This window comes from Coenobita brevimanus, chromosome 39 (assembly GCF_032717465.1).
Source record: "Coenobita brevimanus isolate Jiangsu-jjx chromosome 39, ASM3271746v2, whole genome shotgun sequence".
NCBI lineage: Eukaryota > Metazoa > Arthropoda > Malacostraca > Decapoda > Coenobitidae > Coenobita > Coenobita brevimanus.
Genome location: NC_136992.1, coordinates 1,263,749 through 1,289,237, shown reverse-complemented (window position 1 = coordinate 1,289,237; position 25,489 = coordinate 1,263,749). Strand labels below are relative to the sequence as shown.

The 25,489-nt window shown below is 41.6% G+C and overlaps 1 protein-coding gene across 1 annotated transcript; it reads right to left on the bottom strand.

The window, feature by feature from the left end:
* Positions 1–203: 203 nt before the first annotated feature.
* Positions 204–12,815, bottom strand: nst (phosphoglucomutase 3-like protein nst). The gene is made up of 9 exons (XM_080270018.1): positions 12,718–12,815; positions 10,566–10,636; positions 9,845–10,070; positions 8,914–9,045; positions 8,197–8,437; positions 5,908–6,091; positions 3,664–3,894; positions 2,723–2,892; positions 204–2,236 (listed from the first exon to the last, which is right to left on the bottom strand). The coding sequence occupies exons 1-9, from the start codon at positions 12,807–12,809 to the stop codon at positions 1,958–1,960; spliced, it is 1,626 nt and encodes a 541-aa protein (XP_080126144.1). The 5' UTR covers positions 12,810–12,815; the 3' UTR covers positions 204–1,957.
* Between the last annotated feature and the right edge of the window lie 12,674 nt (positions 12,816–25,489).

The window sequence follows — 25,489 nt, the reverse complement described above, 5'->3', positions numbered from 1 at the left end:
AAACCTTCACTGGCTCGATCCGATTGGAGCGCTGTAATTACCCACTAAACCACCAGGTGCCAAAACTTGATTATATGGTTACCACCCAGCATAGTAAATGGTTTCCTGGTGTACAGGAAACCATTTGGGTTATCACTCAGTTCAGAGTCACCCACAGGCAGAAGGAAGAGGAAAGAATGAAGGAAAGAAAGAAGAGGGAGTGTAAAGTCACCCGTAGGCAGAAGGATGAGGAAAGAATGAAGGAAAGACAGACAGAAGAGGATGGAAGGAAAGAAGGATAGAGGAAAGGAAAGGGCAGACACCTGATAGCAGCACTACATCAAGTGAGTGGATGGTGAGTGCCCCCACCTACCACAAGATTTAAAACAAATGTTTTAAAATTTCCAGAATGTGACCATCACTGCCACTTATACTTATGTACTGGTAAGGACAGAACTGCTCTATTTTAATATATAAAATGAAAAATATTGGTGATGTCTTTATAAATTTATAAGAATTTTATAATGTAAAAAGTTACAGATAAAATGGGTGAAAGCATACAAACATGGTACACTGCCTTTCGAAAAATGTGCACTGAGGAAACATGTAAATGCAATCATGTACACAAATCTTTAATCATCTACCAGTGGTAGGGCACCAGTACCACACAAAGAAATTAAATAAACAATAAACAGCATTAAATAAATATTTAAAAAATTTGCTTACAAACTGATTTCTGCAGCATTGTAATCCTAGCACACCCAGGGATTCACATCTCACCCAATTTACAAAGGATGTTACTGTGGTTCCTGATCAAAGGCACTCCTACAAGGTAGCATAAAGTGACCAGCACTACATGAATAACTGCGGCAAAGGCACCCTTTATATCTAAACGACCTTAATAATGACAAAATTGTACATAAGTAAAAATCGCATCTACTGTCATGATAAATTTGTGACTACGCAAATTACCTCTGGCTCTGCAATATACAAAAATAATTTTACATAGCTCTCATTTAACAAATCAATCTTGGTCCCAAATCATCACCTTAACCCAAATTCACATTCAAAAAGGGTAAGGAGAACCCGAGCAGAGCACTTTGATGCCACTGCAGATAAATCAGAAGAAAGGAAGCCCGTCCACAAGCACAGGAGGTATGAGGCTGTTTGTAATTAAAAAAAAACGTGGGGAGGGTTGCCACACTCCTATGATAATCTCCACCATAACCAAAGTTGTAGCATCAAAAGTATCACAGTGGAAAGCATCTAATTATTCATTCAAACTTGAGATTCATATGTTAAAAATAAAATCCCATACTCTGCCATTAAGGTCAAAGTCAGTCAATTAATTTTTTTTGTCCTATTACACAGAATGAGTACTGGATGTTGCTGGCATCCTCCACAACAAAGACAATTACTGAATCCATGATGGTATAAAGAGACTTATTCATATCTTAACCAATTAACTGCTTTACCATATCTGTTAATAAAACAATTTACATACTACCTACCCTTCAGTGTTCTGGATTATGGATTATATTATATGGAATTCATGATAATTTGTAACAACCTAAAATTCTGCTTCTAGTATCATACCATTTAGCAACTTTTAAATGTTTACGAACTTTTCCTAAAACAACATCCATCCTGTCATTTCTATGTATAACTGTGACGATGTTATGCTCCTAAGGTGGAAACATCTAGTAGACACTGATTACATCTCTCATTTGATAAAATCTAAAGAACATCCTTCACGCTATACCTTTAAGATATTGTTATTCTTGCTACACTGTGGTGATTTTACATTTTGCTCAGGAGATAATTTTAAGACCGGAGGAATTTGATACAGCCTTCAGTGTCCTCTTCGGTACAAAATACCTTTCCTAAGTTGAGCAAATTATCTGGAGGTGGCAAGGGCAAAAGTAAGGGCATCATTGTAGTGAAGAGGCTGTAAACAAAATAAAAAATCCTACCTTAATTATGCAAAGCTAGATAAAATAGCACTTCTATCTCCTGTGCCTCCTGCCTGATCATGGACAGCACAGGCAACTTGCACAGCCAACTTGTCTGTCTCCTCTTGTGTGGCAGCTTCTGCATAGACCCGTACTATGTCCTCTGTTCCTGAAGGTCGCACAAAGGCACGACCCTTGGAGAAGCCTGAGACAAGTTTATTGATAGTGTCCTGGAGCCCAACTGGTGTGACACAGATACGTTCAGCATCTGTCGTTGTGAATATGGAGCGGTCTGCAACAGTTACCTGAAGGAGAATATTTTAAATTCTAAAGTCTGACTTATAAACCCCATAAATCTGATGATGTCTCATCAGTGTTATTCTTGTTACCTACAGACAATTTTATTCTATTTGGGATCACTTCTTGTGTTCAATGGAATAATGACGGTTACGGTATGCATCATCCCACCAGCATAAAGTCTCTCTTAATCTGAATAATATTGTACACAGCCTCAAACTGTTCAGTACTGTCGTTACTTACTGAAGAAAGACAAATAACAACAAAGTGAGTCAGGAAAAAATATTAAAATCAATTTTCTAACAATGTCTACATCAGTGAGTGACACTTTTTTTTCATCTATAACATGATGAAGTTTATCACAGTCTGCTTATGCTAGCTCACTATTGTATACAGTAGCTACAGCATGTATTCAGTATCCTGTAATAACGGATATGAATTTATCCTATAACAATATCTTCACTGGACAAAATTACAAACTTTTGTGACAATACCTTCATCTGTCTATTTGGCAGGTCTTTGTATGCATTATTCCAGTCTTCAGCTGACCATTCACGTGCATGCAGCACCGTCTCCACCACCAGCATATCTGAGATGGCGTCACCCACAGTTTCATTGATTACATCCAGAAGCCCACTCAGCTTCCCCGCATTGGGGTTATTGCCTGAAGATGATATATCATAATACTGTACAGACTGTCCTATGCATTTTCATCACCATTGTCATCCTAACCTTTATTTCCATCCAAGGATGAAGTAAGTTATACTGTACACAGATAGATATATGGTACGCAAGATGAATGAACTAAACAAGACAACTGATTAATGCAATAACACTTTCTGGACCACGAAATACTACTCACTATGGTAATGCTGCGTTGAACCTTAAATCTCCATTGACTGATTTGAGATTTTGAGGCAGTCTGCATCTCATGAGTGACAACCTTAGCCATACCAGTCAAAAATCATGCAGATGACATATTTTCTTACATATAGTAGAAAAATAATTTACGCTCACTTGTTTACTACCATATTTAATCCACTAGGTCACTAGGCATTCATTTGTTGGCTATATGGTTATTAACTAACATATTACAGTAAATGCTTTCCTGTCACAGGAAACCATTTAACCTATCACTCAGTACAGAGTAACCTAAAGGTATTATTACACTGAATGAGTGGATGGTAGATGTCCAGGTTATGAGGTGCACTATGCAATTATGAGGGAGGTGTGAGTTGGAGGAAGGATAGCCTGATGGCTGAGGACAGAGTGGCAGGGAAGCATTTCATTTATGGCCATCTCCTCCTGAGATCAAGCATATGGCTATAGGCATATACACAAACAAAGTATGCCAAACAAGTTGCTAAGGAAGAGGTGTAAGTAAGCTTTCTTTGCCAGAAAGAATACGGAGCATTATCTCATAAACATTACTCACCTTTAGCAGCAGCATCTCTGATGGCTTTCTTGGCAGTGGGAGAGAATAAAATGGTACCATGGCCATTTGCCTCAAAGTAAACTCCAATGTCAAACTGCTGAGCCTCATGGTGCAGATGCTTCACGCCTGTCTTGGCACATGCTACAGGCACACCCAACTGCTCCTTGATGTATGCTGTTGACGCTCCATTGGCATACGCAGTCTGCACCAGTCCCAGCTTGAGGGTCAGGCCTATACAAGTACACATACAAATCTTTAGAATGGTATGTACATTACTGCATACTGTTTGCTTTAACCCCACTGAATATGGTGGTAATATTTTTTTAATTTTCCTTCTTCTGGGCTATGTTATTCAAGTAAAAACAGACTTTTTGAAATGGAAAGTCTGAGGTAGCCTTAATCCCTTCACTGCCAGTGATCCCATTTTGTTAAAACAAAATAACTGGGAAGAGGCAGAATTAAGCCAGAAAAGATGTCACCACATTAAAAGTATTACATCCACATCAACTTAAATACAACTGCCTACATCCTAGCATGGTAAGTACTGCATAAAAGGGATTACATATTCAATTTTATTACAGTCCACCATATTCTTCCAAAGGGTGGAAAGGACAGTGAAAGATTCTATTGCTATGCTCCCCCTGTATGTTGGGCGTAGCATTAAATACCTCAAAATACAGGAAAGATGAAGGAGCTGAACTTTGTTTTATTTGATTTGGAGACGGCCTCTGACAGTGTTGCTAGGGAGGTAGTGATGAGGGCAATGAGAAAGCTTGGAACTGCTGAGTGGCTGGTGTAGTGGTTATGACAATGTACGAGGGTGCTCGAACCCGGGTGAGAGTAAACACAAGTTTGAGTGATGGATTTTCCATGAATAATGGCATACATCAGGGGTTAGTCTTGAGCCCCTTACTGTTTATTATGATGCCTGAAGTTCTCTCATGTGACTACAGGGGAGATGTCGTATGCTGATGACTTTGTGCAGACTGTGGAGAATGTGAGTAAGGTGGAGGAGATTCAGGAAGTGGAGAGATGGAATAGGGTACAAGGGTTTGAGAGCAAAAACAGATAAAACAAAAGTGATGATATCTAGGGGTGGTGGCAATACTGTCAAAGCAGAGGGAGCATAGGCTTGTGCAGTTTGCCACAAGGGTGTGGGAATTCTATATTGTGCAGTGTTTGTGATATGTGGAGGCATAAGAGACGTAGTGATATTAGAGGTTAACTGCAAATTAATGCTGATTATGAGTGTGCAGTGTGGCTGGGAGTACATATGTATGTACAAACTGGGAGGCATGAAATGGCTGATCTTGCTGGAGAGTCTCTTGAGTGTGTGGAGGAATTTTACCATTTGAGAGACATGATCTTGCTGGAGGGTCTTTTGAGCGTGTGGAGGACTTTTACCATTTGAGAGACATGTTGTATGCTGGAGGTGGTTCTGGAGTAATTTGGGTAAGGAGTGGTTGGAGGAAGTTTAGGGAGCTGTTGCCTCCTCTGACACTGAAAGGACTATCCCTCATGCTAATGGGTCCTTGTATACATTAAGTGTTAGAAGCGCAATCCTGTACAGCAGTGAGACCAGGGCAGTAAAGGATGAGGATATTCATAGGTTTAAACAGAGAAACAATAATGATTAGATGGATGTGTGATGCATCCTTGAACGAGAGGCCTGGGGGATTAGGAATGCAATTGAAGAGTTGAGAAGAAGGAAAGGACTTAAATGTATTAGTGCTGCAATGAGGAGGGGTAGGTCAAGGTGGTTCAGGCATGCTGCGAAAATGGAAGATGACAAAGTGGGTGTGGATGGTGAGGTGTGAATGTCAAGGGTGGGGTAACGAGAGGCAGGCCAAAGAAGACCTGGGAAAAAGTCACAGTGTGACTTCAGGGACATGGGACTAAACAGGATGGCTGCCAGAAATTAGCAGCATAGACAGCCACCATTAGGTGACCATGGATAACACATGCAAGCATGCTGCAGCCTTTGCTTTTCTTTACTGAAAAGAATAGGACGTCAGATTGGCCTATTTTAATGCATTTTTACAACTTCCAACTGTATCTGAGTCTCATACTAGTCCATCAACTTTTATCTAGTCTCACACTAGTTCATAATTTTTTTATCTAAATTCTTCCAATCATCCATTTGTAATCCAATACTTTACTACCTCATCATAACTGTAGAGGTCCAACTGCATTTCACAACATCTACTATTCTGCACTTCCCATCATAAATAGACTCAGCCTGACCTGAGGAAGAAAGCAGCTCCTGAAGGTACCCAGCAATCAAGGTAGCAATTTTGTCTCCATCCAGCATGTGGTATACGCCACCTGAGTCAATATAGCTATACATAACACGGTCAGCATCTCCGTCCACAGACACACAACGTATTTCAACTTTTTCAGGCACACCACCAGGCCACTTCTGCTGTACCTGAAGGAAGCAAACAATAATTTCAGCTACATGTCTACTTTCTTACAAAAACTGTAGGTAATACAGTCAGAATCTCTACATACACACAGACAGACAGACAAGCACAATGGCTTATCAATCAGGGGTTACATGCCACGTACCAGTAGATAAATAAAAAAAACACAAGTTAACTGATGGTAAGAAATTCTAGGTGAAGTAATTACATAAAAAACATTGAGATAAAGGTATATTGCTCATCCTTGTGGAATGGATGTGGAAAGGTTGTACTAAAACAACTGGACAAAATTCAGAATAAAGCTATTAAAATTATTAATAACCCTACTATTACAAATGAACTACCTCCCCTACAAGTAAGAGGGAATGTTGCATCACTTGCATTATGTTACAATTACTTTTATGGCAAAGTTGCATCCATTGTGCCACATCTCCACACCTTCCCCGTGCCACACAGGCGTCTGGTAGCACTCATGACTGGACTGTCACACTGCCATATTGCACAACTTCTGCCTATCAAAATTCTTTTATTCCTCAATGTGCACCTCTGTGGAACTTGCTTCCCTAGAATGGTTTCCCCCCAGCCTTCACCTTGCGGCTGTTCAATTCCAACTGTTACAGACTCTTTATGAATGGAGGACACCTGTATCCAGATGCATTGATTATTATTCCTTTTTTATTCTTTTGTGTTTTCTTCCTCTGTTCTGGTCAAAAAAAAAAAAAAAAAAAAAAAAAAACTCTCCTTTCCCTCTTGGGATCAAAACTATTTGCTGACCAGACTACTGTCACTCTGACTGGGGTGCTCTAACCACTCAACCACCTGGCGCTGGTTCAAAAGAAGACACTAAATTACTTCAGCTTGTTGACTACTGAGTATGGTATCTAGTTCATGAGTATGACTCCATACTGGTATGGTTCATCTATTTCTATCTATCTATAGCCCGACGCCCTAATCCCGCAAAGGGTGGCCGCAGACAAAACGCCTCCAAGTCACTCTGTCACCCACCATTTGACTACCCTCCCCCCAACTCACCCCCCCCTCCCTCCAACAATAGGCACAGCTTGTTTATTTACTGCTTATTTTGGCATCTGCTGGGGAATCTTAAGTCAATGATGGCTGCTATAATCAGTGTATCAAGAAGGTTCTTTTGCTCATACCAGTACAGTAGGTTGTTTGAACTGGTTACTGGTTACCCTATTTAGATTAAAACTTTCCAGCAAGCATGCTTGTGGTTCTATATTACTTTACTTTTGTGGCAGCAGAAACTGGGCTGCTAGTCGTGGCACCTAGAGGTGAAAGCTTATATTTGGTGCATCTTTTCTAGTACCCTCTCTGTGTGAGATGAGCAGAAGGAATTCTATATTAAACTTCTCAGTCACAACTGTTGTTGCTGGATTCCCCTCTCCTTTCCCATCTCAGTACAGAAGCGAAGTGACCATTTTACAAGAACCACTAAAGTGAGGGACAGCAAATAAGACTTCCTTTGATAACTAAAGCAGCCACAATCACAGCTACTCTATTGCTGCAGGACCTTGTGAAGAACATGACTTACTTAGTAAGAATATGACATCAACAGCTAGAGGTTTACTTGATTTTTGGAAGTTTGGGGTGCAACCATCATAATCTAGATTAAGGACACAAGCTGATGACATAAGTGGACATATGAAAGATTGAAAACCCTTAAACACCTGTTGTTTCTGCTGTAGGATTAAAATTCCTAGCCTCAGCCCTTCCTAGGTTGTCCATAAGGCATGTGGGAATTGGGAAAAAGCTGTGGTTGGCTGGCAACATGCACATTAGTAAGGCTGTATACCATATTTCTGGGAGATTACATTGCTCGAAGATTCTCTGTAGGTTTGTCTGGAGTTGTGAAGCACAATAATTGTGTCTTTCCATGAAGAAACATTTAAAGGCATCTTGATATTGGAGTGGCTAAGCAATGGCTAGAGTAAGCTCTCGCACTTTCTTTTTGACATGCCTATCCAGCTGCAGCAACTGAGGGCATGAAGCGGGATGCAATGCACCTTAACAATACCTTGAACACAACAGGTACATCCTGTACTTCCATTTATGCTGTCAGAAATGAGAGCATTAAATAAACTTTACATACCTTCACAAAGTCAGCACCACACATGTGGTTGAGTACACCCTCGCCCTTGTTGTAACGTGTGGTTTTAAGGGAATCTCCAAGATGGACTGCAAATTCTTCCATGGCTAATGCTCCAACACCATTGGCTCCATCAAACAGTATCTCAGGTTGATACTTTCCATTTGATGCACCTGATGCTCGCAACCGTACAAATGCATGGGATATTTTCTGGTAATAACCTTTCACTGTTGCCTCACCATACCTGTAAAATACCTGTAACTGTATGATGTACATAAATCACCATTTCATGTGACAATGGAACTTAAACAGGCAATTTTTCTGTAATTCAAAATGGATAGGAATAGCTGTTACCCATCACCATCAGCCCTTCAATCCGATGATGGATTTTTTGTTTACTCTTCCTATTTCTAGGTGGTTCTCTTCAGCTCAGGATAATGCCACTGAAGGGATTAATGAGGGCTGCACCTAACCCCTCAACCCTGAACAGTGTCTCCTAAGGTGAATGAACTCAGCTGGCGTGATCCAGACTACAGTAGTCCTTGCTTTAAATAAGCCTAAGGGATAAGTTTTAATAATGTACAGTATATTGCAAGTTCTTCTATACAAATGCTACTGAACACTGGGGAGGAATCAGGCAATTCAACTTTCACAGGGGGCAAAGCTGACAGACAATTTTTATTAAATTTACTGAGAACTTATGGCACTTGGATAACTCACTGTCCACCATCATTGTGGCAGGTGACAACATAGTGGAGTACTGGGGTTGTGATGACACCCAGGTCTCTCACCTCACCACCCACCGCACCAATTCCAGCCAGTACTGCATCACGTAGACGCTCACTGCTTGGCCTGAAATAATGTCAGCAAATATACAGCAAAGCCAGAATTACCATCTTCTACCTAGATTGCGAAAGAAAAACAGATGAAGACAGACAGGCAGACAGACAAATATTGACCTAGACCCATCACAGATGGAAGAAAAAAAAATAAAATAAAATACAGTAGCTTACCACAATCCTAGTCTTAACACCTCTCATACCATCTAATGACACTGTGATTAAAGCAGATCTCTTGCAGTGGTTATAATAGTGCTTATTATCACTCTAATTCCATTAGAATGGAACTTTGACAACAGCAAGTGAAACAGTGGAGTGTGTGTGGTAGCAAAGATTCTAACAATGAAGTTCCTCAACAGCATTTTTGCAAATTTTCTTGTGTCAGTACTGTACAATACTTTACTGTACTGTTTATGTATTATAAAATGAGAACCTAGTTAACTGTGCACTAAACTTCCAAGGAGTCAAAGCTGCTACAGAATTACTAACCTTAAGGCTGAGAATAAAGTGGACCTTTTGAAGCAAGCACCAAGTGAAAAGAGAACGACTGACAATGCACAAATCTGGTGAGAGAAAAGCTGAGGAACTACGTGAATATAGTGTATACTGCCAACCGCCATGATCCTGATCTTTTTTTCCTCCTACAGATGAAGTGAGGTCTCATTTAGAATCAAGGATTGATAAAGTATAGAAGCAGGAAAACTGATCAACAGCATATCCATAGAAAGGGTCACACAACCATTCACACACCATTCAAGCCCTGGAATGGGTTCACTTCACAACAACATGCAAAAGCCACAATGCATTCCTACCTGGTATCCCTGCCCACAATGACAAATGCTTTCTGTCCAACATCAATCTTGGCTTTCTCAACAATGTCCTGGAGTGCCAAGTCCAGAGATGCATCAGGGACATTGACAAGGGCAGTGGCATGCATTTCCCATGCAGCTGCCAACATTTCCCCTGCTGGATCCACAAGCTTCACCCCATTGTCCTTCACTGGATTATGCGATGCTGTTATCATAACTCCAATGGCCGCTGAGAAGGAAAAGATTATTAATGCCTTGAATCAAATGATGTCTCTCCGTACAGTATATGCAAACTGTTGCCTTGTCCAGCCTGGGATAAAACTCGTATCCTTTTGAACAAGTGACTACTGTAATTATCTAACCACCTGGCAGAATAGCTACAAACAACATCTATCTGCTGGGATAAGGTTCTGTATGATATTACAGTAAAATTAATTATTATTCCTATACTGTAATGACAAACTTGGAACTGTTAATATGGTCTGCAGTCTTAACCAACCTATTATGAGAAACATTTACATCAAAGTCTTTGACAACATTGCTTGTTAGTAAATCTTTACTGCTATTTAAAATTTCTTTTACAATTTCCTACTGAAAGCATCTGACATTTGCTGACACTGAAGGGTATAAAGAATGAGAGATACTTAAGTGAGAACCACAAGAGATGCTTAGGTTGGAAAATCTGGTGTGTGATCTTGTGAGGCTTTATCATACGTGTCCTCACCTTTTGTGTCTTTGGAACGTAGGACAGCAAGCAGGCCCATGCGGTACATGATGAAGTCCAGTTCATCTGCACTGCAATAAAAGAAGAGGGAACATGAGCATCATCATCCTGATAGTATAGTATATGCATGATAAATACTAAACACATTTTGTATAATCTACCATATTACAGTATACATTGCCACTGCTCTTGTTATGGTCCCTGACCTATCTGAATAAAAACCCACTGAACTACAGGTCCTCCTCAGGCAGTCCATCATCCTTCTTTTGAGAAACAGTGAGGGAGTTGAGGGATGTTTGTATTACCAGGCAAGGAATCATCAGGCCATTTTGGTGCCACCACAAAAAGGTGTCCCTACTATGGTATTTATAAGGCAATAATACATGTTTCCTGCACACCACACTCTTGTCCAGCACCTCCATAATAAAAATGGCCTATCCCTTTAGTACAAAAACAAACACCATACAGCTTTCATATAATCTCTGTAAAATATTTGGTCTGGTCATCAATGTAGGTTTTTGGAAGTAGCTAATACTGGCACAATAAAACTTTAATTATAAATGACATCAGTCATTCCCTAGGCTTGAGTTAATCCAGACAAAAATTTTATCTTCTGACAATCAGCCAGAGTTCCTTAATATCAGTCTTATCTTCTGTCTTTTATATCCATGTCATTTTTCCACGCTGTTATCTGGTCACACGACAACCACCTGATAAGTGATAGTGGACTCGCATAAAAGAGAGAATCTAAACAAGACAGGTAAAAGTGCTGCAAAACACAATGCAAACTTCTTGATTACATAACAGTGCACAGTAGTGACATGCCACTATCAGCACAGTATTCCTCTGATGAGCAGATTAACATTGAGAGGAAGGTAGGGGCAAGTATATGACAGATTACTAAAGATACACATGAGGGTGTGAGAAATTATGATTAGCAGACCAATTTATGAGGCTATACAGTATGTGATACATAGCTATGCAAGTTTCTGTAAGGTGGTCAACTTTTAAAAATCATCCTAGATATTAAACAATAGCCTTGGCAGCTTAAAACATGCCTATACTTATATCCAACACACTGTCAGACCAGAAAATACTGTACTGGAACTAAACCTTATTACTGAGGGGTGGAGGGACTGAAAAGGGGGGTCATATGAGCTCATTCTAACAAACTTTTCCACATAAGTTTTGCTTACAAGATCAGCACTTTATTTTCTTACATGGTCTGCACTTTGATGTATTTTGTTCCTGCTCCTTATCTGTACAAGTAGCAATATTTATACTGTACACAGACACTGTTAATGTCTTTCTTTTAACAGCCAAGCCTAACCCTTTTATTATGCACATTAATCCAAACCTTAAAAGGCATTTCATTCTGGATACCACCAAAACAACATAGTATTGTAATGATGAATACTATGCTAATACTGTACTGTACACAAGTTATGTAGACACGGTTGATGCCTTAATCCCTGATGGAGTGGCCACACGTCACCCTGTCTTCTGCCATCAGGATGCCCTCTCTCCAACACATCCACCTCTTATATACCTCTCCATCTCATGCTTGGTCTCCTCCTCACCCTCCCTGCTCTACCTCCCTCATATACACACTTTCATTCCCCAGAAACTACAATGCTATAAAGACATTTGTGATATTTGTTATACGTGGGAATTGCCTCGAGAGCATACTGCCTTCACCTACAGGCTCCGAGCTCCACACAATTCATAGGTACAAAATTTGGAACATCACTCTGAATACAGCTGTAATACACAAGTACAGAAATCACTGGCTCCTTTAAATTAGAGTGGAGTGTGACTGTAGTATGGGATGGTGCCTAACTTAAATACTGGGTTTCAGAAATAAAGGAAAAGTTGGATGGACTTAGGTCATGAAATTTTTATCACCAGTTGAAAGGAGAATATGAAGCTGGAAAAAAGAAATACCATAAAATGCATACAACAGTCCCAGATACCGTTTTGAACATTCTGAAACCTTACGTCCATCTCTGCTGACTTTTATCGAGATATCCATGACCTTTCCATACATAAACTGGTTCTGCAACTTTCACAGTACCGGTATAGTGCTATATTGCTATACCATACACTAACTCCCATACGACAAGACACAGCAGGTATAAGCAACTCTACTCACTTTGATCTGAAGCCTGCCGTTCCATATTTAATTTCCTTTGATCCAGTCTTAGGGTATTTCTGAGAAGCGACACTAACAGCTTGCGCAAACATTCTGCCACCTCTTCCACCTGATGTACAACTGGCACTCCGTCAGTGGCATGCAGGTAACGGAGTTGCCACATCCACTTACAATAAACGCTAAACCTTCTGTCAAAAACCGCTAAAATACTGCTATATACAAAACTATTCCCCCAGTAAAAAAAAAAAAAGCTAAGATTTTATAATATCAATAAACCTTTTAAAATCGTCACAATATTAAGTATTACTTTTCTATGTCGTTGTTAAATGAACATAAATCACTAACAAAAACAGCGCCAAGTTGGTAACTCTGTCCCCACTCAAAGGAGGTTTAATTAAATCCCCGCCACAACATTCTCAGCTGATCGAGTTGTCATCGCTGCATTCTCTGCGGCTTTTCTCCATTACTAACATAGTAATGACTCATGTGAGTATATATATAGCCAATATTAATTAACGAATGCTATAATTATTTTCATTCAATAACTTTGGAAGTAATTGTGGTTAGAACATACTACGTGTATATCTACAAAATGCAGTACCGATTCGCTGAAGGGTTGTGTGGCAAGACCGACTACCTTTTGTTGTACTCGGAAAGTCGCACACTGTCAGCAATTAACTTTTGTCTGCCTAGGTGCAATTGACTTTGATTTGGTGTCACCCATAGCTGCCTTCATTATTACAACCTCCTGAATTTATTCAAATATTTATCTCAAATGGCATCATAGCGGACGAAAACCATGGGGAAAGAATCTCAACAGGTGTAACTGAGCTTATTTGGACCAATGAATGGTTAACCAGTGATAGAAAGATGGAATCCCAGTACCTCCATTGCATTTTCCTTTGCGGCAGATGTCATTAGTTATGCTATCCTGGCCCCAGGGGGTCGACTAGCACCAGCATCATTCTATCTATCAATTGCCAGACGCCATAATCCCGTGAGGTGTCCATTTGACTCTGAGTTATTTGTTTTACGGGGAGGGGCACTAACCCTCCACCAACCCACTTGCTGACACGTAGGGAGCACGTATGGTTTGGTTATATGGTTACCACCCAGCGTTGTAAATGGTTTCTTGGCTTACAGGAAACCATTTGGCTTGTCACTCAATGTAAAGCCACCTGTAAAGGAATGAAAAGCAATAAGAAGTGACAGGAAAGATGGGAGAAATAGGAAGAGAGGAGGAAAGGCACAGAAAAAGAATAATAAAGGCTAAGGAAGAAGTAGGCAGTACTAACATCAAGTGAGTGGATGATGGTCGCCACCAGCTTCCCGCCAGTTTTGAAAGAGCAACACCACTACCATAAATTAGTTCTTTTATGGTGTACAGAGGGCCAGAAAATCTTTGTAAAAAAAAAAAAAAAAGTCTTACATCCATGTCAGCAACTAATTTCTTACACCTCGCCATCGCTCCGGCCATGGGACAAAGGCCTACTTTAACATTAAAATGGAAAGACAAGCCCCTCAAAGAGCACTACTCGAGCCAAGGCTATAAAATACTTGGACTATCGGAGTGACCGCTCTGATAGTTCGTCTCGTGTACACCGACGACTCTGACAAGAGCACGACAGAAAAGTTGCAGCAAATCGAAGAAGTAATTGGCTTCTGAAAAGGGCACCGGAGTTCAAGGCTATACGTTCCCTTGTCATGAGGGGGTTCGGAAGGACAGCGACGAACCACCCCAGTGAAGCCAACACTGGAGCTATCCAGGAAAATCCCAGCTTTAATATCAGGAAAATACGAGGCATGACCAACTCCACCAAGGATAAAATCACCTGCGGGACGCCAAACGACGCCCTAGCGATCCAGAAGCCCGGCTTGAAACTTGGGTATCTATTCCCCCTCCTCCCCTTTACGACATCGAACTGTCAGCAGCAATGCAGACGATGATGTGCCTACACCACCAAAACACAACGACAACGCGTTAAAGATGAGCCAATGAGTGACACTCATGCACGCAGGGTACATCACCCCCTTCAAGTGTACGGTATGTGAAGGGCCCACTCGGCCATCAGCGGCTTCTGCCCCGTCAGGGGGCAGGAACAGATGGCAGCCAGGACACCTGGGCCTCCGCCGCCACCTGTCACCGACCTACCACCTTCACCGAGTACTGACCTGCCATCACCACCGACTACGACCTCAAAGACCTACGATTCAACAACCGAAAGGACACCAGGAGAGCACCACCACCCCATCAAGACCCCAGGAAGAAGTAGCAACAAGGATACTACAGTGCATGGAGATAGCCAAGATGTTTGCAGGTGGGGACTGGGTCCTCCTTGGCCGCTACATAGATCAATTTTTAAAATAAACTTTTCACAATCTCCATACTAGCCACATACTGTACCTGCTAGAGGGACACACCAGGAACCAAGATCTCGCTGAGCAAACACTCAAGATCACACCACAGGGGACCGAAGACAATGAAGGAAAAGCCGAAGAAGAAGCAGTAGAGGAAGAAGAATTAAAAAAAAAAAAAAACAAGAAGCAGAAGATGAGGAACCGGAAGACGACTGTGAAAAAGAAAAATCCACGGTAGCCATCCGTCAAAATTCATTTCCCAGAGCCCCCACCACCATCCCCCAACTACACAGCAAGAAGGCACCATACGAAGCAGACCCCAGCTCCTAAATCATCGAGTAATAAGAAAAAGAAGAACTCAAGACACAAAACAAAGCACCCAAACTGAGAAAGTAAGGAGACCTCAACCCACTGCAGTCTGCGCCGGTCCCTGTCTCTTGGGGATCAACGAAGCACCTTCCTCCATCAAGAACAATCAGGATCCATTTCTGGCGAGCTAGGTTAAGCCCCGACTACCTTCCTGTCCTTAGAATTCGCTTCCATCCTACTATTCTTTTCTCTATCTCCTCTTTCCCCCTTTCCGCCCCTCTCCCCCCCATGTCACTGGATCTTGACTGGTCTGACTGTGATCTCTCCATCGTTAATGCTGGGATTATTAGTACATTAACACTAGATTACGATGCTAATCACGAGGAAGTGTTATGGAAAGGATGTTGTAGAGCGTATTGCTCTTTTCTGTCACTGAGATAACATAAAGTAAAACATAAGAAATAAAATATTATTGTGCTTGGTTTTGTTTGCCCTAAGAACGATGATACAATAAGGGTACAGCCATACTTGGGAACACTGATCAAATATAATTTTAGCTTTAAATGATCTCATTCAGTTATGTATGCGAGAAGGTAGGGCAGTATTATAATAAACATATATAAACTGTCCACCCTCATATGTCAAAGAAACAGTCCTGAAAGATAGCGTAAATATCGTCAGTTCTAAGTTGGCCACTGTAACGAAATCAGGGACGTGGCTCTTGCAAGTGGAATAAACAGTGATTTTCGATGGCAACGCAGACTTTGGATATTTCGTTACATGACCTCGATCCTCCTCTGCGATTTGTTCTGCAAGTTGCAAGCCAGTATTATTTTGTAATTAACTGGTGCAAGCTATATCGATAGGAAAATGACATAAATAACATATAGGTGAATGATTAGGGGTAATATTAAAAACCAAGCACTAAGAGAGTAGGTACCGCTCCACCCCAAGGTCTAATGCACACACACACACACACACACACACACACACACACACACACACACATATATACACACACACACACACACACACACACACATTTTATCAGCTTTCTTTTCAACGCTGTCATACTGAGTGTTGGCACAGCAAGCATTCTCCTCCAATTTCCTTTGCTTGGCAGAAGTTGGTATAGATTCAGCATTAAAGTATGTGAAAAAAGTATGTGAATATAATGAAAATAACAATAACAACAACAACTACAATAATAATAGTAAGCCCAATAATAATAATAATAATAATAATAATAATTTTATTAATAATAATACAGTAATAATAATAATAATAATAACTAAAAGTGCAATGCTGACAATATAGCAATAGGTGCTAAGGAATCACATGCTAAGGAAATCAGAATACTGGATAAGAATGTCTCACCAACCTGGGTGATACAAGGGGATGCATAAGCTAGTGAGCAACAGTCCCGGGGGTGTAAAGATGGCTATGATGGGACAGGCAATAACGTGATGGCAGAGTAGCTCCAAGGATGAGAGACAAAAATTAATGCCTCTCATCCCTTTGTAGGTCAGCGTTACACAGCTTCTGAGCTACCACACCATGGACGTAGCCGGGGAGGGGGGGGGGGTCACTTCGGCCACGGTCCCCCAATTTGCAATAAATAATTGCATTATTTGTTGTGGACTTATCATGAATTTACTCATTTTATATGAGGAATTAAGCAAAGGACAATGCATATTTAGTTTGAATGTAGATATATATACTACTACTACTACAACTGCTACTACGATAAAATCAGACTTTACTGATCTACCAGAAGGCCCGCCGACATAAAAAGTCCCATGCATTGATCAATACACCATAACTGTTTCCCCTCCCCCTCAGTGAAAATTCCTGGCTAAGCCCTTGGGTCACACCACAGGGGAGGGTGATGATAGAGTGTTTGCCATAGATGTAGGAGGACTACTGGGCCTTGAAAGCAGGCTGTGAAGCCTATGCCCAGAGTCGGTCACATAAAAAAAAAAAAAAAAAAAAAAAAACTTCATACCACCGGGTTAAGTCCCATGCATTGATCAATCATAACTGTTTCCCCTCCCCCTCAGTGAAAATTCCTGGCTAAGCCCTTGGGTCACACCACAGGGGAGGGTGATGATAGAGTGTTTGCCATAGATGTGTTTCACCCCTCTGGTCACCCCAGATTCTCGAGAGAATACCTTCAGATCCCCCTGAGCAGTTTTCATTGGGCCACCCCGTAAGTGGGCTTGATCACCCCATTCCTGGCTACGCCCCTGCCCACGGTCATTGCGATAGTGCTGACTGGAGACGCTGGTATGGTGTGTTGTCGGATGTGAGACGTTGGTATGGGGTAGTATGGGGTGTGAGAGAACGGTATGGCATGTTGTTGGCTGTGAGAGACTGGTATGGTGTGGTGTGGTGTGCGAGAGCCTTATAATGTGTGGTGTGGGTTCGGTCAAGTTACGCATGAAACACCTCGCATAGGAAAAATGTTAGTGTGAAACGGACAGATTTCCTCCTAGAGAGTTCCCGCATAGAAGAAAACGTGCCAGCAGCGGAGTTGTGTGGCGCAGGTCCTCACATAACGATGGTCGGGACAGAAATGACTGTTTTGGCTTAACATATTGACTCTTGGCGTGATTCTTTGGTCTTGCATTCTGCAGAATCTGCTATTTTGATTATTGCATCAATTAGTTGTACTGACTAAAGCTTTCTAAGATTATAATACGTGGAAACAGTGAAGGACAGTTTTGCCAGGTCAACGCTGTCTCCAACATCAGGGGTACTTTAAACTATGCACCCAAAACACATAATACCCGAACGCTATTAAATTTATGAGAATGTTTGTGTCAAGTACAATAATATTTCGTTAATAATCATGCCATAAATGTTTTTGTTGCACCTCTCAGTTCGTATATATACTATCCTAGAGTGGAGAAGGATATGGCATATTTGTTGGCAGAGATGTGTAGCCAGTGAGTGAGTAATGAATCAACTGTCTCGTTATCAAGAGAGAAACTTAGATTTAATTAAACATATTTAGACATATCCAGCACTTTCTTTAGAGAATTATGTTGCAGTCGAAAAGCACAATTATCTTAGATAGTTTCAAGAGAAGAATATAGTAAAATCGTTGTTTTAAAGCTAAATATATGCCAGTAATTCGAACCTACTCATCAGTGTTCGAGTCGGACTACAGGGTTTAGTGAGGTAAGATGCCTCACTTCACTACTGATACCTGCAACTTTAATTTGGCATGACTTAATATTTATGCCCTGTTCCTGTCCTCAAACCAGGCCATAAGTCCTTCCAGTGAAGTGATTGAACGTATTAGAGAAATGTTCCCAGCAACGAAAGAGCATAATACAATGGCAGTGGAGTCTTAGATAAAATTTCGCTACGTTAAATGACTGCCCAAAATCACACAAACAGCCACTGCCCCACTGCCTGTGGTGAGGGTGAGGAGGTGATGTGACGTCATTATTAGTATAGTTGTCATATCTCAAAAGAAATTTTACTTGCCCTGAAATAATATCATGAATGAGACTTCCTTGGCCAAAATATTCGTTTTTTCACACTCCTAGTTACAATTTGTAATGCTTTATAAAAAAAATTAGCAATGTTTAAGCTTCAGAGTTAGTTAATAATTCGTATATGGCAGAGTACTCGACTTCCTGTGTGATTTTGGATACCTGTTTATGAATATCCCAGCTAGCTGTAAATCCTTTTATTTCTGTTTTGAAAGTGCGTTTGGAGGGATTTTTACGTAGTTCGTGGAACAATACCCCAGTTCTGGCAAAATTCTTGGTAATGCTTGTGCTCCGTGACTTAATACCATCGTCTGGAACGATGCAAATGATTTTTTTAATTTGGAATCGGCAACTTTGGAACGTGTGTCGTCTGTTGCTTTGGGAGGCTTGGGGAGGAGTGGCGCTCTTGATCTGTTATTACTTATTTTTGACCCAAAACATCGCGCATTATTTTCATCTGAGGAAATGAGAGAGATGTTTGGACTGGCAGAAAGGCCCTGAGTGTATATAATTGGCGATATAATGAACGGAAGTGTGTAGAAAAAGGAGTGGGGTAAGAAGTGGTGGGGTCAGGGTGGTGGTTGGGTGAGGCTGCGTTTCTATAGCAACTAGCGGAGACAGTCTTGGACGGAGGGGTGAAAGTTATGAATGAAGGAGGGAAGAAGGTGGGATGGAGTGGACGATGGGGGATAGGTGTGAATGCGTCTCCTACACATTAGGCTAACCCAAGGAGATACGAATACTGCGGAATATGGAGGAAAGTTGGGAATGGAGGGAAGGAAGGAAGTTGGGAATGGAGGGAAGGAAGGAAGTCAGGAATGGAGGGAAGGCACAAAGGGGTTATACTCGTACACTCTTTTGATATCAGAGGCTTTTCCTACGTAGAGAAAACTCATCTGGAGGCAACATTATTGGAATAGTAAATACGTATCGGACTGATGGTTTTCAACCTGTAGTCCTAATGGACCCAGGATCGAATCCCGGCTGGGGCAGGGAACAGTTTAAGGATTTGAATTTCCTTAAAAAAAGCAGACTATCCTGATTTACTAGATGACCCGCCGACATGTAAAAATACCCCTTCTAATACCAGTACGCCTGTCCTGTATGAGACAGCCCTTGCATGTATTCAATATGAATGGTGGGTGTTAGCGCCGAAGCGGTGATATGTGGAGGTGTAAGAGGACTACTGGGCCTTGGGATAGGTCACTGCCCCCAAGACATAGGCCCTGAAGCCTTTGCCCAGAGTCGGACACGTAAAAAAAAGAAAATACCCTTCACAGTAAAACGAGCACTCAGAGATGAAGAAAATCGTCCGCAGATGCCAAGAACAACCCCAATCTATCTGCCTACTTATCTACCAATCTACCTATCTACCCACTTACCTTCTTACCTACATCCTACCTACCTCCCTATCTACTCATGCCTATCTGTCTCTATTAAGTCCTCGACCTGAAGGGGTATACTCTAGGCTGGATGTTAACCCTCTGAATGCCACAGCTGTCAACATACAAGAGGCTAGTTGGTTGCAAGTTCAAAATAAATCGCCAAGGGAGTGTTGCTACGGAGATTTCAATGCCACTTGGAGTAGGGCCGTGAAGGTGTGAAGGGAGCCACTGGGGCAGGGGCGTGGCCGGAAAGTTCACAAGGGAGGGGGGCTGGATAGACGTCTATAGATTCTTGAAAAGGTGATGGAAGACGAGCGAAGCCAGCTGGGGGGTCTGGGGGGTTGCTCTGAGCCCCCCCCCCAGGAAAACTTTTGAAAATTAAGTATTTTTAGGGGCTTTCTGAGGCCTATGATGGTATGTATTGGAATATTTTGCCTATGTTGGTATGTATTGGAATATTTAAACGATAACTCATTACAGTGAAAATGGCGAAAAATAAAGCAAGAAAATGATTTTGGCTGAAAAAGTTTTTTCAATGATACCTATGGAATAAAAGAATAATAATGCATCTGGAAGTCTCATCATCATCACCATCATCATCATCATCATCACCATCATCATCATCATCATCATCATCACCACTATCATCATAATCATCATCATCATCATCACCATTATCATCATCATCATCATCATCATCTCTCTCTCTCTCTCTCTCTCTCTCTCTCTTTCTCTCTCTCTCTCTCTCTCTCAAGTCATTGATTGATTGATTGATTGATTCATTCATTCATTTTATTTTTTCTGAAAGATTTATTACTCTTTTAGCCCCATACGATTTCAAGACCCTCAAGGGGGTGGGGGCTTCTCTGCTCTCCCTCACTTCGCTACGCCCCTGCACCGGGGTACTCGTAGATCCTGCCTAGTGACGAACGGGAAGAAAATTTAAATGAAACAGAAAAATAGGCTGCGAGATGCGGAAACTTCAGAGTCCTTCACTTAATGGCCTCAGAGTGATGTGGTGTGGGAGGGTGATTGTGTGTTGTGTGGTGTGGAAGGTTGGTATGGGTAGGGTATGGTGTGAGAAGTTGATATGGGTATGGTGTGGTGTGAGAGGTTGGTATGGGTATGGTGTGGTGTGAGAGGTTGGTATGGGTATGGTGTGGTGTGAGAGGTTGGTATGGGTATGGTGTGGTGTGGGAGGGTGGTATGGGTATGGTGTGGTGTGGGAGGGTGGTAGGGGTATGGTGTGGTGTAGGAGGCTGGTAGGGGTATGGTGTGGTGTAGGAGGCTGGTATGGGTATTGTATGGTGTGGGAGGCTGATATGGGTATAGTGTTGTGTGGGAGGCTGGTATGGGTATGGTATGGTGTGGGAGGCTGATATGGGTATAGTGTTGTGTGGGAGGCTGGTATGGGTATGGTATGGTGTCGGAGGCTGATATGGGTATAGTGTTGTGTGGGAGGCTGGTATGGGTATGGTATGGTGTCGGAGGCTGATATGGGTATAGTGTTGTGTGGGAGGCTGATATGGGTATAGTGTTGTGTGGGAGGCTGGTATGGGTATGGTGTGGTGTGGGAAAGGCTGAGGCTGGTTGAGTTTTGTGCTGTGGGAGGTTGGTGTGGGAAGGGTATGGTGTGAGAGGTTGGTATGGGTATGGTGTGGTGTGGGAGGCTGGTATGAGCATGGTGTGGTATGAGAGATTGGTATGGGTATGGTGTGTTGTGGGAGGCTGGTATGGGTATGGTGTGGTGTGAGAGACTGGTATGGGTATGGTGTGGTAAGAGAGACTGGTATGGGTATGGTGTGGTGAGAGAGACTGGTATGGGTATGGTGTAGTGTAGGACGCTGGTGTGGGTATGGTGTGGTGTGAAAGACTAGTATGCGTATGGTGTGGTGTGGGAGGCTGGTATGGGTATGGTGTGGTGTGGGAGGCTGGTGTGGGTATGGTGTGGTGTGGGAGGCTGTTGTGGGTATAGTGTGGTGTGAGAGACTGCTATGGGTATGGTATAGTGTGGGATGCTGAAGTGACGAGAGTGAAGCACCATGCACCTGAGAATCATTAGTGAGAGGTGGACAGCGCCTCTCCTAGACATGCGTCAGGCTCTAAAACACGTCCTCGTAGTAGAGGTGTGTGGCGCAGGTCCTCACTTAACGACGGTCGGGACAGAAATGACGGTTTTAGCTTATGTATTGACTCTCGGCTTGATTCTTTGATGTAGCCTGCTGTAGATACTGTTATTCTGACCATTTCATCAGTTTGTTGTGGTGATTAAAGCTTTTGAAGTTTATTATAGGTGGAAATCAGTATAGGACAGTTTTGCCAGGTCAACGCTCTCTCCAACATCAGGGGTACTTTAAACTATACACCCATAACACGCAATACCGAACTTTATTTAATTTATGAGAATGTCTGTGTCAAGTACAATAATATATCATTAATAATGATGCCTTAAATATTTTTGTTCCACCTTTCAGTTCGTATATATGTTATCCTAGAGTGGGTAAGGATATGGCATCTTTGTTGGCAGGGAAGTGTAGCCAGTGAGTGAGGAATGAATCAACTGTCTCGTTATCAGGAGAGAAACTTAGATTTAATTAAACATATATAGACATATCAAGGACTGTCTTTAAAGAATTATACTTCAGTCGAAAAGCACATTTATCTTTGATAGTTTCAAGTGATGAATACAGAAAAATCGTTGTTATAAAGTTAAATATATGCCAATAATTCGAACCTACTCAGCAGTGTTCGAGTCGGACAACTGGGTCTAGGTAGGGAAGATGCTCCACTTCACTACTGATACGTGCAACTTTAATTTGGCATGACTAAATGTTTGTGCCCTGTTCCTGTCTTCAAACTAGACCATAATTCCTTCCAGTGAAGCGACATGAACGTATTAGAGAAATGTTTCCTGCAACGAAAGAGCATAACACAATGAAAATGGGGTCTTGGATAAAATTTCGCTACGTTAAATGACTGTCCAAAATCACACAAACATCCACTGCCCCACTGCCTGTGGTGAGGGTTGAGGCGGTGATGTGACGTCATTTTTAGTATAGTTGTCATATGTCAAAAGCAATTTTACCTGCCCTGAAAAATTATCATGAATGACACTCCCTTGGCCAAAATATTCGTTTTCTCACACTCCTTGTTACTTTTTGTAACGTACTATGAAAAAGGAGCAATGTCTAAGCTTCAGAGTTAGTTAATTTTTCGTACAGGACAGAGAACTCGACTTCCTGTGGGATTTTGGATACCAGTTTAGGAATATCACAGCGAACTGTAAATCCTTTTATTTCAGTTTTGAAAGTGCGTTTGGAGGGATTTTTACGTAGTTCGTGGAACAATACCCCAATTCTTGCAAAATTCTTGGTAATGCTTGTGCTCTGTGACTTAATACCATCGTCTGAAACGATGCCAATGATTTTGTGAATTTGGAATCGGCAACTTTGGAACGTGTGTCATCTGTTGCTTTGGGAGGCTAGGGGAGGAGTGGCGCTCATGGATCTGTTATTACCTATTTCTGGCCCAAAACATAGGGTATATTTTCATCTTAGGAAATTAGAGAGAGCTTTGGAATGGCAGAAGGGCCCTGAGTGTATGTAATGGGTGATAAAGTGAAGGGAAGTGTGTAGAAAAAGGAGTGGGGTAAGATGTGGTGGGGTCAGGGTGGTGGTGGGGTGGTGAGGCTGCGTTTCCACAGCAACCAACTGAGATGTCTGGGATGGAGGGATGAAAGTTTTGAATAAAGGAGGGAGGAAGGTGGGATGGAGTGGAAGATGGGGGAAAGGTGTTAATGCGTCCCCTATCTCTCAAGTTAACCCAAGGAGATACCATGGAATAAGGAAGAGAGTTAAGAAAAAGGAAAGGATGGAGGGAAGAAAGTTAGGAATAGTTGGAAGGAAGAAAGCTAGGAATAAGGGGAAGGAAGAAAGGAATGGAGGGAGGGAAGTTAGGAACTGAGGGATGGGAGGAAGTTAGGAATGAGGGAAGGAAGGAGCTTTGGAATGAAGGGAAGCAGGGGCCTCGTTTTGTCTGGAAATGTGGTGGTGGTGGGGGGCACAAGTGGCATCATACGACTTTATGCGCATCGCAGGCGGGAGGGGGGTCCGGGGGTGCTTAGCCCCCCCGGCCACCGGAGGAGCATTTTTGTAATGTGAACTGCACTGTACTGTACAGAAAGGATTTTTCCACTGAGGAAAAAAAAAAAAAAAAGAAACCGCGTGAAGCTCTTCATCCTGATAATTTTCACCTAGAAATGTGAGGGGGACAAAAGATACGCTGTTCCCCAGGCTCCAAAAAGTTGGGGGGACACGTCCCCCTGTCCCCCACCGAAATGAGGCCCCTGGAGGGAAGGAAGAAAGTTAGGAGTGAAAGGAAGACACATATGGGGTAATAAACTCCTTGTATATCAGAGGCTTTTTCTGAGTTACCAAATATTGTCTGGCAGTAACGTGAATAAAATAGTAAATGCGCATTGAATGGTTTTAATTTACCCCTTCACAACAAAGGGCTTACTCAGAGATGAAGAATATTGTCTGGAGATGCCAAGAATACCCCTCCAAATCTATCTATCTGTCTATTATCTATGAATCTCTCTACCTGTCCACCTACGTACGTATCTACCTACCTAATTACCTACCATATCTGTGTATCTGTATCTATTTAATTATCTCTCCATCTATCTGTTTGTCTATCTATCTATCTATCTATCTATCTGTCTATTACACGTCATCGGGATGAAGGGGTAAAGACTACTCACTCTGAATGCCAGTGTCAACTAAAGACTCACTGATACATTTTACGTGGCATACGAGGCGATTTATTAAGCATATTACACCCTAGCACTCATGTATTATTATTATTACTATAATTATTATTGTTGTTATTATTATTTTTATCAGCATTATTATTATTGCTATTATTTTTATTATTATTATAGTTATTATCATCAGTGTCATACAAGAGGGTAGTGCACCATATAATTTCCGTATATGTTATTTGTAGCTTTACAGTGTCGATGTAAATACGTAACATACAATATTGGTGCCCCTTATAAAGAAACATATAAGTAACGGTGTATTACCAACAAACCTGAACACCTTCCCTCTCGCACATGTTATTTATGCAATATTGTCAGCATTAATAGCATATATATATATATATATATATCATGATGGAGAATAATGAGATGTAATATTCATGATGTATCACTAA

Coding starts and splice junctions, on each gene's coding strand:
- nst (XM_080270018.1), bottom strand. CDS start 12,809: ATGTTTGCGCAAGCTGTTAGTGTCGCTTCTCAGAAATACCCTAAGACT. Junction 8,438..8,913: donor TGCCACAATGATGGTGGACA/GTGAGTTATCCA, acceptor GGTATTTTACAG/GTATGGTGAGGCAACAGTGA. Junction 6,092..8,196: donor GTGGTGCTGACTTTGTGAAG/GTATGTAAAGTT, acceptor TGCTTCCTTCAG/GTACAGCAGAAGTGGCCTGG.